We start from the raw sequence: 14609 nt of genomic DNA, 5'->3' as shown, positions 1-14609 counted from the left end.
ATTATTCACTTTATAAATAATTTTTAACTACATTCAAAAAATAGAAACCTGTTTACCTTTAATATGTTTACTTTAATTAACTTTGATATATTTTTACTACTGTAAACTGGTGTATAAAATCAGGCCGCTTCAAGGCAGACTTTGCACCCTTAACAGAAGTTCAGAAGCTCAAATCACATCAAATCATCAAACGTAATGACAAACGAGAGATGTTTTTCTGAATTTAATACAATCTTTTTTTGTTTTAATATAAATGAACAAGGCTAGATCGGTTAGGAAAATTCTAGCAAATGTACAAGCTAATTGTCATTACAGACCTTGTGACAGTAATTTAGCTTATTGAAAGCTGTATATTAGTGATGAAAACAGCTATTTAGATTCATACAAACAGAAATAATGTATTTATAAACTTGCACCTTTCTGCTGTGGACGCCATCTTGTGGTCAGACGCGGGAACTCATTCGGCAGGTGAACTTTTGGGCTTTCTAGCCGTTGAGTGAACACAAAGTCCCTTAAAAAGCCTTCACATACATCCAAAATAACGAAAACATTAATAAAACTTAATAATATTAAATCTGAAAACAAGAGCAAATGAAAAGTACATAAATATGACTGAACCATGTAGCCTACCAGATGATGATACAAACGGCCATGTGATCTGAAATCGTGCGTAGACCATAGACTGTAAAATATAGGCATAGACATAGAAATTGTGAACGATTTAATTTACTTTCTATTATTTACAATAATAAACTTTTTTTAACTTATATTCCTAATATCTACGTGAGCAGTTAGCACTGTACGTGTAATTAAACAGCATGCACTTACATTGCTTGGGCCACTAATAGAAAATATATGAGTTAATTTTATTATTTTAATTTAATTAATTCCTAAATAGCTGTACATTTTACAAAGTCAAACCTTGTCAAACCAATCTTGCTCATTTAGCATTATTATTACAGTTTCTACATTATTATTACATGACCATTTATGTGAAGCTGCTTTGACACAATCTACATTGTAAAAGCGCTATACAAATAAAGCTGAATTGAATTGAATTGAAGTTTCGTGAATTATAAATTAATTGATTTAAACTTCATTATTATTATTATTATTATTATTTTAACTATGTTTATTATTATTATTATTAATTATTTATTATTTATATGTTGAGATGAGATGAATCGTTTACTCACGTGATTCAGATTGGCGATTCAAATTGTGGTTGCTATAGCAACGCGTGGTATGATTTGACTCCATATATAAACACCGAGACTCGTCGCTATCTGTTGATTGAGGAGAGGCGAATTTCTGAGACATTTGCTGAGGATTACTGTGCTGATACTGCGATTCTTCAAGGAGACCAGAGAATTTCTGACAGAAGACTTTTATTTTACAAGGAGATCGACGCTCAGAGCTGAAATTATTCCTTTTGACACGTTTTGTTGCTCTTTTGTTGTGTTTATTTTGATTTTGATCTTGTTTTTATTGACATTTTTATTGATATTTGATCTTTGTTCTTGTTTTCAGGTTTGCTGGAGTTTGGAGGAGTTTGTCAGATGGGTGAAAACCGCAGTGAGTGTTTTAGTTTTTATTTGTTTATGATCAATCATGATATGATGTTGTGTAATGTTTGGGGAAATGTGATGTAAATAAACTGGTACAAATGAACCCATTTCAACACAACTGTTCCCCGATATAAGTGATCAGATGTCTTTTATTCTCTGTAGATGCAGCTACTAAAGTTAATTGTTGATTAATTCTTATAATCTTATAATAAACGTGATATGTTGTTGTTGTTGTTGTCGTTGTCTCAGGCCGCTCCAGATCCAGGAGTTCTGCTTTCATCCAGGCAGCTGTTCAGGACGTCAGGACACATGATGGTGATGGTGAAACCCAGACCGTGAGCCAAGAGCTTGATGGATTTCTCGCACCTCTGCCTTCCCTGTTGGCCAAATCTGTGTCCACAGATCAGGGTAACAGGAAGAGGAAGCGGCAGAGCGGCAGCCAGCAAACACCAGAAGATGAACGTCCGTCCACCTCATCTAGAAGAGCTCTCAAACGCTCTCGCAGAGGTCAGAATGGCTTTTTGAAGAAGTGATGATGATGTTTCAGTAATGCTCTTTTACAGTTTTCTCTACTGCTGCATGTTTTCTTTGAACACACATTTCTACTGCTCCTCTGTGTTGCAGACGCGTATGCAAAGGGCCCACTGCTGGGAGACGGTGGATTTGGCTCTGTGTTTGCTGGGATGCGCAGGTCTGATGGACTGCCAGTAAGTCGTTTTCTCCGCTCTTCATTCAAACAGCCTTTAGAAATCCTGATCTCAGTAAATGTGATGTGTGAGGATCAGGCAGGTGTGATTTATTATGCTTTATCTGTCTACAGGTCGCCATCAAGTATGTGTCTAAAGAGCGGACACAGAGGAGACTGAGAGTTGTGAGTTCAGTGTGAACCTGTTGTTGTGTTTGATGTTTCATTGGGTTCTGAATCCAATCGTTTGTCCTGCAGGAAGGTCAGGGTCGGCTGCCGCTGGAGGTGGCACTGATGACCCGCGTCAATTCAGCTCCTGCCTGCCCCAACGTCCTGCAGCTGCTAGACTGGTTTGACCGTCCCAGACGCTACATCCTGATCCTGGAGCGTCCGGATCCCTGCCAAGACCTCCAGAGCTTCTGTGAGGAGAACGGCTGTCTGGATGAGGGTCTGGCCAAGAAAGTGCTGGTGCAGCTGATCGCGGCTCTGAAACACTGCGAGAGCCGCGGAGTCCTGCACCGGGACGTCAAGCCAGAGAACCTGCTGATCTCCACAGAGTCCCAGGACATCAAGCTGCTGGACTTCGGCTGTGGAGATCTGCTCAAGCGCTCGGCCTACAAATACTTCGCAGGTGGGTTTGTGTTGCAGAAGGAAACACTCTGTGGATGTTTGTGAGCTTTTGATGATCCACCAAAGGGAATTTGTGTGTGCTGGAGTGTTTTGAACGGGTGTTTGTGTCTCCTTGTGTCTCTCAGGAACGATTCAATACGCTCCACCTGAGTGGTTCTGCAGACAGCGCTACCATGCGGGTCCAGCTACGGTGTGGTCAGTGGGAGTGACCCTCTTCAACATCCTGTGCAACCGTTTCCCCTTCGGAGGCTCACTGAGGGTCACGTCCAGGAGCAAACTGACCTTCCCCATAACTCTGTCAACAGGTAAGAGACTCACTGAGAGATCAGCAGAAGTGTGTTGCTCTGTGTTTCTGAACACGGTGTTGTGTGTATCAGAGTGCCGTCAGCTGATTGGCTGGTGTCTCAGTCCAGCGGCGGCTGATCGGCCCAGTTTGGACGATATTGAGCGCCATCCCTGGTTACAGTGAACAGGTGGCCAGTGACTTGACACTTATCTGAGTGACGCACTCATGGCTTTGATTGTGTTGTTAGGGTCAGTCTGGATTAATGATCTTAATGATTTGTGTAGGGTGAGCAGGAGTCACACAGGAAGTGCAGAGAACTGCTTCCTGATCACCTGCAGAATGAGGAGTGGGCACCTCACTAACTAATGGCCGACTCACCCAGGGCCGGGGCCCCTTTACCTGCACTAAGCCACCGCTTCAGATGACTTTAATGTTAATAGGGATTTTAATAATAAACGTATTATTTAGACAAATAATCCAGGTGTAGTGTCTTCCTAGAGTGACTGGAGAGAGCTCAAATAAAGGGAGAGTTCACACAGAAATCCAGATTTACTCACTGTTTACTCAAACTCAAGCGGTTTCAAATCTTTAAGAGTTTCTTGTTTTCTGTTTTGCACAAAATAAAATGTTTTGAAGAAGCTGAAAACCTGTAACCGTTGACTTTCATAGTAGCAAAAACAAACAAGTCAATGGGTACAGCTTTTCAGCTTTCTTCAAAATATCTTCTTTTGTATTGAACAGAATAAAGAAACTCAAACAGGTTTGGAGCAAGTGAAAGGGAGTTAATGATACAGAATTGTTATTTTGGGGTGAACTATCCATTTAAGTCCTCTTAATGGAGGTTTTCATAATGGTTTTAAAATGAAGATTGCAGCTCTACTGACTGAGGCTAAAGGTGTGATGAAATATTGTTTTGGTTGTTATTCCATTAAATGATCTTATAGATCTATAATATATAAGTTTTGGTGGAGTTGTTGTGGTAATTTGCCCACAGTAGCAGTAAAACCTCTGAAATGGTGTACACATCTGATGATCTAAGACCTAGTTTTTTGTTTTTTTAATATTAGGAATGTTCAGAGCTCTGTTAGATGTACATTTGCATTCTACATTTCTGTTGTTGTAGCAGGGAGATGTTTGTTTTGTGGCATGAAAAGAGTTTAAGAACTTCAGTTTTAGCTGGGAGTACTACTGCATATGCACTCATGTGATTGGCTTAAATTATATTAAACTGAGAGACCCAGAAACAACACTGAGTCCTTTCTGAGACTGCAAGTCAAATATTCTGAAAAAAACATTTAACCTTTCTTAAATGTATTTACATTTTTAATCATTAAAAACTTACAATATTAGAATCAATGAAAATAGGATGCAGATGCCAGAACATTGTCATTAACACTCTTTTGAATCATATTTCTACTAAAGAACAATGACTTTAGTTTACTCTACTTTACATTCTGCTGGTTCTGACATTAGAATAAATACTGAAGTCTGAACTCTGAGCTCTTTCATTCCTCTGCCTTTGTTGCTGTGTGGAAGGCATGTCTAATGAAGCATAACACACTTCATCACCAGCCTGAAACAGAATATATTTAATTAAAATAAGAAACAAATAAATAAACAAATAAATATATTATATTATATTGATGTAATTTATGTTGCTGCTAAACTATTGCGAATAATATATATTAAAATTATTCTCAAAATGTGCTCATACTGTACCTCAACATGTCTGTTCTCAGCCCCAGAACCTACAGAAACTTAACAAAAGATAAGAATAATTTACATTTTATAATTTGAGATATACATTTTTTACGAATAGCTGATGACCTGTAGTTTTCTTCTGACAGAGGCAGTAGACGCAGATGGAGAAGAGGAGAACACACACCGAACACACACCGAACAGCAGATTCCAGCAGAAAACACACTCTGATGCAGGTGATGTGGAGGTGCTGTTAAACCGTTCAGCACAAGGAGACTCTTGCTCTAAAATGAACAACAGGCCATTATTAAAGTGAATATATATTTAGTTATTATATTCATTTTATTTTATCTTTACTGATTACACACAATAATGAAAAATATGAGTTTAACACGGATGAATTTGCTAAAAGTGGTTGGAAAATCAGAAGTTAAAGATTCTAATATTAAATACACTATAAATCATCGTTTTACAAAATATAATGAATTTGCTGTTAATTTAATTTAAAGTATTATTAGAAACTAAGATACACTTTAAAAACTAATTATAAACACTTATTTTACTAATATACTTTATTAAATATACATTATTTCTGTATTTGAAGTCGGACTATGGCTGCAGGATTGTGTTGCTTAATTATTTGCAGGACTTTGCATTAATTATCGATAAAATTCATTCAAATAATATTAAAATAATAAAACTTTAGGTAAACATGTAAACTTATCATTAAAGCACAGCTATATTATGAAGAGATAAACTATAATTGACACTAATATTAGCTGTAATCCATAATCATCAAAATGAACTGAAATAAACACTTGAAATAAATTATTCTGAGTGTAATGAATGATTAAATAATTCCCCAGCACGGTTTAATTGAGAAAATATCTTTTGCAACACATTTTTAAACATAATATGTTAAATAAATAATCTCTAATAACTCATGACACAATATTTTAATAGTTATTTTACAAGACACTAGTATTCAGCTTAAAGTGCAGTTTAAAGGCTTAACTGGGTTAATTAGGTTAACTAAAGTTAGTTTAATTTAGGCAAATCATAGGACAACAGTGTTTGGTTCTGTAGCCAAAAAATAAAAAATAAATAAAAATCTTACAGGGCTAATAATAATGTGCTTAATTTTTTGTTTGTTTTTATCAAAAACTGTTTTCACTTCAGCCAAACTGAAAAATAAACTTCACTGATCTGATAAGATCTCTTAGATCATTGTCACAAAGCACAGATTTTCCATTAGGCTTTCTTTAGTCTTGTGTATTGATTAATGTGCGCGAGGGCAACTATTGGTTTAATGAGGGAGTTTTCTGAGAGATGAAGAGCTGTAAAGTGAGTGTTCAATTACAAAAAGAAATGATTATACAAACTCAGTGTTTCCTTTTATTAACATTGACAAAACCGTATTACTTTAAAAGAAATATGATTATCAAAGCATGTCTTAGAGCGAATAAGCCCAACAGGTTTTTTATGTAATCGCCTTTTATCTTAATTTATATATAAAATAAATGTTTAATTAGTAATCACTACTGATGGGTTAGATTTTCAATATTCAATATTGTTCAGTAATTATTCAGCAGTAATTAAACATCTCTGTAGCATTTCCTCCTGCAGATGTGGTTCAGTCAGTTCAGCACTGCAGGGAGCTGTCCATTGTGCTGAATTTACTCCACACTAAACTCTCTTCTCACATTAAATTCATTATAAGTGTCTGATCAGTGAACAGGATACTGTCATTTCTCAACAACTAAAGAAGGTCTAATGTAGAAATTAAAAGATAATAGGAAATACAGCAGATGGATTTGCTTTATGAAAGGAAATTTTGTTGAATGATTATTACAATTTGGTTTAAATGTTGAATGTTGCACTCGTACATGTTGCATTGCTCTGCTCTTCTTTAAATAAATCAAACCTCAGTTGTGTGCTGTTTACACTGTCTCTGATTCATGGCACGTATTTTAATAAATCAGACTTTTGCATCTTCAGTTTCTCATCAATTCCAAGTCATGAAAATATTAAAAGCAACATTTACAGCTGCAGCGTGCACTAAATATTTTCTTACTTTTCTTATTTCTGTTTTTTTCTAACCACAGTTTATCTCATGCATTGATGTGTGTATTGAGCATGCAAGATCACCAGCTTGACCACAAACAGTTTTAGGACATTCAGTCTGTTGCATGCCTGAATAAAAACACTTGTGGTTTGTGTTCTCGCCTAGCTTTTCACAGCAACTGCAACATCACTGCACCAGGAGCGTCAGTAAAGACCAAGAAGAAGAAGAAGAAACACAGCACTGAGCCTGAAAGCTGATGTACTGTAGGCTGCAAGCAGAATCCTTTATGACCCAGGGATAATTTAATATAAAAAATGTATATCAATATAATAAATGAATCATATTATTAATCATATTATTCACTTTATAAATAATTTTTAACTACATTCAAAAAATAGAAACCTGTTTACCTTTAATATGTTTACTTTAATTAACTTTGATATATTTTTACTACTGTAAACTGGTGTATAAAATCAGGCCGCTTCAAGGCAGACTTTGCACCCTTAACAGAAGTTCAGAAGCTCAAATCACATCAAATCATCAAACGTAATGACAAACGAGAGATGTTTTTCTGAATTTAATACAATCTTTTTTTGTTTTAATATAAATGAACAAGGCTAGATCGGTTAGGAAAATTCTAGCAAATGTACAAGCTAATTGTCATTACAGACCTTGTGACAGTAATTTAGCTTATTGAAAGCTGTATATTAGTGATGAAAACAGCTATTTAGATTCATACAAACAGAAATAATGTATTTATAAACTTGCACCTTTCTGCTGTGGACGCCATCTTGTGGTCAGACGCGGGAACTCATTCGGCAGGTGAACTTTTGGGCTTTCTAGCCGTTGAGTGAACACAAAGTCCCTTAAAAAGCCTTCACATACATCCAAAATAACGAAAACATTAATAAAACTTAATAATATTAAATCTGAAAACAAGAGCAAATGAAAAGTACATAAATATGACTGAACCATGTAGCCTACCAGATGATGATACAAACGGCCATGTGATCTGAAATCGTGCGTAGACCATAGACTGTAAAATATAGGCATAGACATAGAAATTGTGAACGATTTAATTTACTTTCTATTATTTACAATAATAAACTTTTTTTAACTTATATTCCTAATATCTACGTGAGCAGTTAGCACTGTACGTGTAATTAAACAGCATGCACTTACATTGCTTGGGCCACTAATAGAAAATATATGAGTTAATTTTATTATTTTAATTTAATTAATTCCTAAATAGCTGTACATTTTACAAAGTCAAACCTTGTCAAACCAATCTTGCTCATTTAGCATTATTATTACAGTTTCTACATTATTATTACATGACCATTTATGTGAAGCTGCTTTGACACAATCTACATTGTAAAAGCGCTATACAAATAAAGCTGAATTGAATTGAATTGAAGTTTCGTGAATTATAAATTAATTGATTTAAACTTCATTATTATTATTATTATTATTATTTTAACTATGTTTATTATTATTATTAATTATTTATTATTTATATGTTGAGATGAGATGAATCGTTTACTCACGTGATTCAGATTGGCGATTCAAATTGTGGTTGCTATAGCAACGCGTGGTATGATTTGACTCCATATATAAACACCGAGACTCGCCGCTATCTGTTGATTGAGGAGAGGCGAATTTCTGAGACATTTGCTGAGGATTACTGTGCTGATACTGCGATTCTTCAAGGAGACCAGAGAATTTCTGACAGAAGACTTTTATTTTACAAGGAGATCGACGCTCAGAGCTGAAATTATTCCTTTTGACACGTTTTGTTGCTCTTTTGTTGTGTTTATTTTGATTTTGATCTTGTTTTTATTGACATTTTTATTGATATTTGATCTTTGTTCTTGTTTTCAGGTTTGCTGGAGTTTGGAGGAGTTTGTCAGATGGGTGAAAACCGCAGTGAGTGTTTTAGTTTTTATTTGTTTATGATCAATCATGATATGATGTTGTGTAATGTTTGGGGAAATGTGATGTAAATAAACTGGTACAAATGAACCCATTTCAACACAACTGTTCCCCGATATAAGTGATCAGATGTCTTTTATTCTCTGTAGATGCAGCTACTAAAGTTAATTGTTGATTAATTCTTATAATCTTATAATAAACGTGATATGTTGTTGTTGTTGTTGTCGTTGTCTCAGGCCGCTCCAGATCCAGGAGTTCTGCTTTCATCCAGGCAGCTGTTCAGGACGTCAGGACACATGATGGTGATGGTGAAACCCAGACCGTGAGCCAAGAGCTTGATGGATTTCTCGCACCTCTGCCTTCCCTGTTGGCCAAATCTGTGTCCACAGATCAGGGTAACAGGAAGAGGAAGCGGCAGAGCGGCAGCCAGCAAACACCAGAAGATGAACGTCCGTCCACCTCATCTAGAAGAGCTCTCAAACGCTCTCGCAGAGGTCAGAATGGCTTTTTGAAGAAGTGATGATGATGTTTCAGTAATGCTCTTTTACAGTTTTCTCTACTGCTGCATGTTTTCTTTGAACACACATTTCTACTGCTCCTCTGTGTTGCAGACGCGTATGCAAAGGGCCCACTGCTGGGAGACGGTGGATTTGGCTCTGTGTTTGCTGGGATGCGCAGGTCTGATGGACTGCCAGTAAGTCGTTTTCTCCGCTCTTCATTCAAACAGCCTTTAGAAATCCTGATCTCAGTAAATGTGATGTGTGAGGATCAGGCAGGTGTGATTTATTATGCTTTATCTGTCTACAGGTCGCCATCAAGTATGTGTCTAAAGAGCGGACACAGAGGAGACTGAGAGTTGTGAGTTCAGTGTGAACCTGTTGTTGTGTTTGATGTTTCATTGGGTTCTGAATCCAATCGTTTGTCCTGCAGGAAGGTCAGGGTCGGCTGCCGCTGGAGGTGGCACTGATGACCCGCGTCAATTCAGCTCCTGCCTGCCCCAACGTCCTGCAGCTGCTAGACTGGTTTGACCGTCCCAGACGCTACATCCTGATCCTGGAGCGTCCGGATCCCTGCCAAGACCTCCAGAGCTTCTGTGAGGAGAACGGCTGTCTGGATGAGGGTCTGGCCAAGAAAGTGCTGGTGCAGCTGATCGCGGCTCTGAAACACTGCGAGAGCCGCGGAGTCCTGCACCGGGACGTCAAGCCAGAGAACCTGCTGATCTCCACAGAGTCCCAGGACATCAAGCTGCTGGACTTCGGCTGTGGAGATCTGCTCAAGCGCTCGGCCTACAAATACTTCGCAGGTGGGTTTGTGTTGCAGAAGGAAACACTCTGTGGATGTTTGTGAGCTTTTGATGATCCACCAAAGGGAATTTGTGTGTGCTGGAGTGTTTTGAACGGGTGTTTGTGTCTCCTTGTGTCTCTCAGGAACGATTCAATACGCTCCACCTGAGTGGTTCTGCAGACAGCGCTACCATGCGGGTCCAGCTACGGTGTGGTCAGTGGGAGTGACCCTCTTCAACATCCTGTGCAACCGTTTCCCCTTCGGAGGCTCACTGAGGGTCACGTCCAGGAGCAAACTGACCTTCCCCATAACTCTGTCAACAGGTAAGAGACTCACTGAGAGATCAGCAGAAGTGTGTTGCTCTGTGTTTCTGAACACGGTGTTGTGTGTATCAGAGTGCCGTCAGCTGATTGGCTGGTGTCTCAGTCCAGCGGCGGCTGATCGGCCCAGTTTGGACGATATTGAGCGCCATCCCTGGTTACAGTGAACAGGTGGCCAGTGACTTGACACTTATCTGAGTGACGCACTCATGGCTTTGATTGTGTTGTTAGGGTCAGTCTGGATTAATGATCTTAATGATTTGTGTAGGGTGAGCAGGAGTCACACAGGAAGTGCAGAGAACTGCTTCCTGATCACCTGCAGAATGAGGAGTGGGCACCTCACTAACTAATGGCCGACTCACCCAGGGCCGGGGCCCCTTTACCTGCACTAAGCCACCGCTTCAGATGACTTTAATGTTAATAGGGATTTTAATAATAAACGTATTATTTAGACAAATAATCCAGGTGTAGTGTCTTCCTAGAGTGACTGGAGAGAGCTCAAATAAAGGGAGAGTTCACACAGAAATCCAGATTTACTCACTGTTTACTCAAACTCAAGCGGTTTCAAATCTTTAAGAGTTTCTTGTTTTCTGTTTTGCACAAAATAAAATGTTTTGAAGAAGCTGAAAACCTGTAACCGTTGACTTTCATAGTAGCAAAAACAAACAAGTCAATGGGTACAGCTTTTCAGCTTTCTTCAAAATATCTTCTTTTGTATTGAACAGAATAAAGAAACTCAAACAGGTTTGGAGCAAGTGAAAGGGAGTTAATGATACAGAATTGTTATTTTGGGGTGAACTATCCATTTAAGTCCTCTTAATGGAGGTTTTCATAATGGTTTTAAAATGAAGATTGCAGCTCTACTGACTGAGGCTAAAGGTGTGATGAAATATTGTTTTGGTTGTTATTCCATTAAATGATCTTATAGATCTATAATATATAAGTTTTGGTGGAGTTGTTGTGGTAATTTGCCCACAGTAGCAGTAAAACCTCTGAAATGGTGTACACATCTGATGATCTAAGACCTAGTTTTTTGTTTTTTTAATATTAGGAATGTTCAGAGCTCTGTTAGATGTACATTTGCATTCTACATTTCTGTTGTTGTAGCAGGGAGATGTTTGTTTTGTGGCATGAAAAGAGTTTAAGAACTTCAGTTTTAGCTGGGAGTACTACTGCATATGCACTCATGTGATTGGCTTAAATTATATTAAACTGAGAGACCCAGAAACAACACTGAGTCCTTTCTGAGACTGCAAGTCAAATATTCTGAAAAAAAACATTTAACCTTTCTTAAATGTATTTACATTTTTAATCATTAAAAACTTACAATATTAGAATCAATGAAAATAGGATGCAGATGCCAGAACATTGTCATTAACACTCTTTTGAATCATATTTCTACTAAAGAACAATGACTTTAGTTTACTCTACTTTACATTCTGCTGGTTCTGACATTAGAATAAATACTGAAGTCTGAACTCTGAGCTCTTTCATTCCTCTGCCTTTGTTGCTGTGTGGAAGGCATGTCTAATGAAGCATAACACACTTCATCACCAGCCTGAAACAGAATATATTTAATTAAAATAAGAAACAAATAAATAAACAAATAAATATATTATATTATATTGATGTAATTTATGTTGCTGCTAAACTATTGCGAATAATATATATTAAAATTATTCTCAAAATGTGCTCATACTGTACCTCAACATGTCTGTTCTCAGCCCCAGAACCTACAGAAACTTAACAAAAGATAAGAATAATTTACATTTTATAATTTGAGATATACATTTTTTACGAATAGCTGATGACCTGTAGTTTTCTTCTGACAGAGGCAGTAGACGCAGATGGAGAAGAGGAGAACACACACCGAACACACACCGAACAGCAGATTCCAGCAGAAAACACACTCTGATGCAGGTGATGTGGAGGTGCTGTTAAACCGTTCAGCACAAGGAGACTCTTGCTCTAAAATGAACAACAGGCCATTATTAAAGTGAATATATATTTAGTTATTATATTCATTTTATTTTATCTTTACTGATTACACACAATAATGAAAAATATGAGTTTAACACGGATGAATTTGCTAAAAGTGGTTGGAAAATCAGAAGTTAAAGATTCTAATATTAAATACACTATAAATCATCGTTTTACAAAATATAATGAATTTGCTGTTAATTTAATTTAAAGTATTATTAGAAACTAAGATACACTTTAAAAACTAATTATAAACACTTATTTTACTAATATACTTTATTAAATATACATTATTTCTGTATTTGAAGTCGGACTATGGCTGCAGGATTGTGTTGCTTAATTATTTGCAGGACTTTGCATTAATTATCGATAAAATTCATTCAAATAATATTAAAATAATAAAACTTTAGGTAAACATGTAAACTTATCATTAAAGCACAGCTATATTATGAAGAGATAAACTATAATTGACACTAATATTAGCTGTAATCCATAATCATCAAAATGAACTGAAATAAACACTTGAAATAAATTATTCTGAGTGTAATGAATGATTAAATAATTCCCCAGCACGGTTTAATTGAGAAAATATCTTTTGCAACACATTTTTAAACATAATATGTTAAATAAATAATCTCTAATAACTCATGACACAATATTTTAATAGTTATTTTACAAGACACTAGTATTCAGCTTAAAGTGCAGTTTAAAGGCTTAACTGGGTTAATTAGGTTAACTAAAGTTAGTTTAATTTAGGCAAATCATAGGACAACAGTGTTTGGTTCTGTAGCCAAAAAATAAAAAATAAATAAAAATCTTACAGGGCTAATAATAATGTGCTTAATTTTTTGTTTGTTTTTATCAAAAACTGTTTTCACTTCAGCCAAACTGAAAAATAAACTTCACTGATCTGATAAGATCTCTTAGATCATTGTCACAAAGCACAGATTTTCCATTAGGCTTTCTTTAGTCTTGTGTATTGATTAATGTGCGCGAGGGCAACTATTGGTTTAATGAGGGAGTTTTCTGAGAGATGAAGAGCTGTAAAGTGAGTGTTCAATTACAAAAAGAAATGATTATACAAACTCGGTGTTTCCTTTTATTAACATTGACAAAACCGTATTACTTTAAAAGAAATATGATTATCAAAGCATGTCTTAGAGCGAATAAGCCCAACAGGTTTTTTATGTAATCGCCTTTTATCTTAATTTATATATAAAATAAATGTTTAATTAGTAATCACTACTGATGGGTTAGATTTTCAATATTCAATATTGTTCAGTAATTATTCAGCAGTAATTAAACATCTCTGTAGCATTTCCTCCTGCAGATGTGGTTCAGTCAGTTCAGCACTGCAGGGAGCTGTCCATTGTGCTGAATTTACTCCACACTAAACTCTCTTCTCACATTAAATTCATTATAAGTGTCTGATCAGTGAACAGGATACTGTCATTTCTCAACAACTAAAGAAGGTCTAATGTAGAAATTAAAAGATAATAGGAAATACAGCAGATGGATTTGCTTTATGAAAGGAAATTTTGTTGAATGATTATTACAATTTGGTTTAAATGTTGAATGTTGCACTCGTACATGTTGCATTGCTCTGCTCTTCTTTAAATAAATCAGACCTCAGTTGTGTGCTGTTTACACTGTCTCTGATTCATGGCACGTATTTTAATAAATCAGACTTTTGCATCTTCAGTTTCTCATCAATTCCAAGTCATGAAAATATTAAAAGCAACATTTACAGCTGCAGCGTGCACTAAATATTTTCTTACTTTTCTTATTTCTGTTTTTTTCTAACCACAGTTTATCTCATGCATTGATGTGTGTATTGAGCATGCAAGATCACCAGCTTGACCACAAACAGTTTTAGGACATTCAGTCTGTTGCATGCCTGAATAAAAACACTTGTGGTTTGTGTTCTCGCCTAGCTTTTCACAGCAACTGCAACATCACTGCACCAGGAGCGTCAGTAAAGACCAAGAAGAAGAAGAAGAAACACAGCACTGAGCCTGAAAGCTGATGTACTGTAGGCTGCAAGCAGAATCCTTTATGACCCAGGGATAATTTAATATAAAAAATGTATATCAATATAATAAATGAATCATATTATTAATCATATTATTCACTTTATAAATAATTTTTAACTACATTCAA

General features: G+C 36.3%; 3 protein-coding genes and 1 long non-coding RNA gene across 9 annotated transcripts in view; 3 read left to right on the top strand and 1 right to left on the bottom strand.

Annotated features, from left to right (window-relative positions):
• Positions 1 to 14609, bottom strand: part of rufy3 (RUN and FYVE domain containing 3) — an 881807-nt gene that overhangs the window by 360431 nt on the left and 506767 nt on the right. The window lies entirely within an intron of this gene.
• The window catches only part of LOC148679708 (uncharacterized), an 890299-nt gene that overhangs the window by 763588 nt on the left and 112102 nt on the right, over positions 1 to 14609 (top strand). The window lies entirely within an intron of this gene.
• On the top strand, positions 154 to 6811 carry LOC147844125 (serine/threonine-protein kinase pim-3-like). 2 transcript variants are annotated; one of them, XM_087254061.1, is made up of 9 exons: positions 154 to 468; positions 1531 to 1575; positions 1818 to 2075; positions 2193 to 2275; positions 2389 to 2439; positions 2512 to 2884; positions 3009 to 3188; positions 3261 to 3356; positions 3454 to 3639. In XM_087254061.1, exons 2-8 carry the CDS (start codon positions 1560 to 1562, stop codon positions 3350 to 3352), a joined length of 1053 nt encoding a protein of 350 aa, XP_087110187.1. In that variant the 5' UTR covers positions 154 to 468; positions 1531 to 1559; the 3' UTR covers positions 3353 to 3356; positions 3454 to 3639. The 2 variants fall into 2 exon arrangements, with proteins under 2 accessions (XP_087110187.1, XP_087110188.1); XM_087254062.1 differs by lacking the exons at positions 3261 to 3356; positions 3454 to 3639 and adding an exon at positions 5017 to 6811 and having other exon boundaries at positions 293 to 468.
• LOC147844124 (serine/threonine-protein kinase pim-3-like) lies at positions 7099 to 14571 on the top strand. Of its 5 annotated transcripts, none has more exons than XM_087254011.1 (9): positions 7099 to 7191; positions 8815 to 8859; positions 9102 to 9359; positions 9477 to 9559; positions 9673 to 9723; positions 9796 to 10168; positions 10293 to 10472; positions 12302 to 12389; positions 14384 to 14571. In XM_087254011.1, exons 2-8 carry the CDS (start codon positions 8844 to 8846, stop codon positions 12382 to 12384), a joined length of 1044 nt encoding a protein of 347 aa, XP_087110137.1. In that variant the 5' UTR covers positions 7099 to 7191; positions 8815 to 8843; the 3' UTR covers positions 12385 to 12389; positions 14384 to 14571. The 5 variants fall into 5 exon arrangements, with proteins under 5 accessions (XP_087110137.1, XP_087110136.1, XP_087110135.1 ...); XM_087254009.1 differs by lacking the exons at positions 7099 to 7191; positions 12302 to 12389; positions 14384 to 14571 and adding exons at positions 7441 to 7755; positions 10545 to 10640; positions 10738 to 10927; XM_087254012.1 differs by lacking the exon at positions 7099 to 7191 and adding an exon at positions 7740 to 7755.

The sequence above is a fragment of the Danio rerio genome, chromosome 5 (assembly GCF_052040795.2).
Source record: "Danio rerio strain M-AB ecotype USA chromosome 5, GRCz13ab, whole genome shotgun sequence".
NCBI classification, from domain to species: domain Eukaryota; kingdom Metazoa; phylum Chordata; class Actinopteri; order Cypriniformes; family Danionidae; genus Danio; species Danio rerio.
This window is presented reverse-complemented; position numbering and strand designations above follow the sequence as displayed.

What these genes read in the sequence shown, in the direction of transcription:
- LOC147844125 (XM_087254061.1), top strand. An exon ending in GGCCTACAAATACTTCGCAG is followed by an intron (nt 2,885 to 3,008) that starts GTGGGTTTGTGT and finishes TGTGTCTCTCAG; the next exon opens with GAACGATTCAATACGCTCCA. An exon ending in CCCCATAACTCTGTCAACAG is followed by an intron (nt 3,189 to 3,260) that starts GTAAGAGACTCA and finishes TGTGTGTATCAG; the next exon opens with AGTGCCGTCAGCTGATTGGC.
- LOC147844124 (XM_087254008.1), top strand. An exon ending in GCAGGTCTGATGGACTGCCA is followed by an intron (nt 9,560 to 9,672) that starts GTAAGTCGTTTT and finishes ATCTGTCTACAG; the next exon opens with GTCGCCATCAAGTATGTGTC. An exon ending in GGCCTACAAATACTTCGCAG is followed by an intron (nt 10,169 to 10,292) that starts GTGGGTTTGTGT and finishes TGTGTCTCTCAG; the next exon opens with GAACGATTCAATACGCTCCA.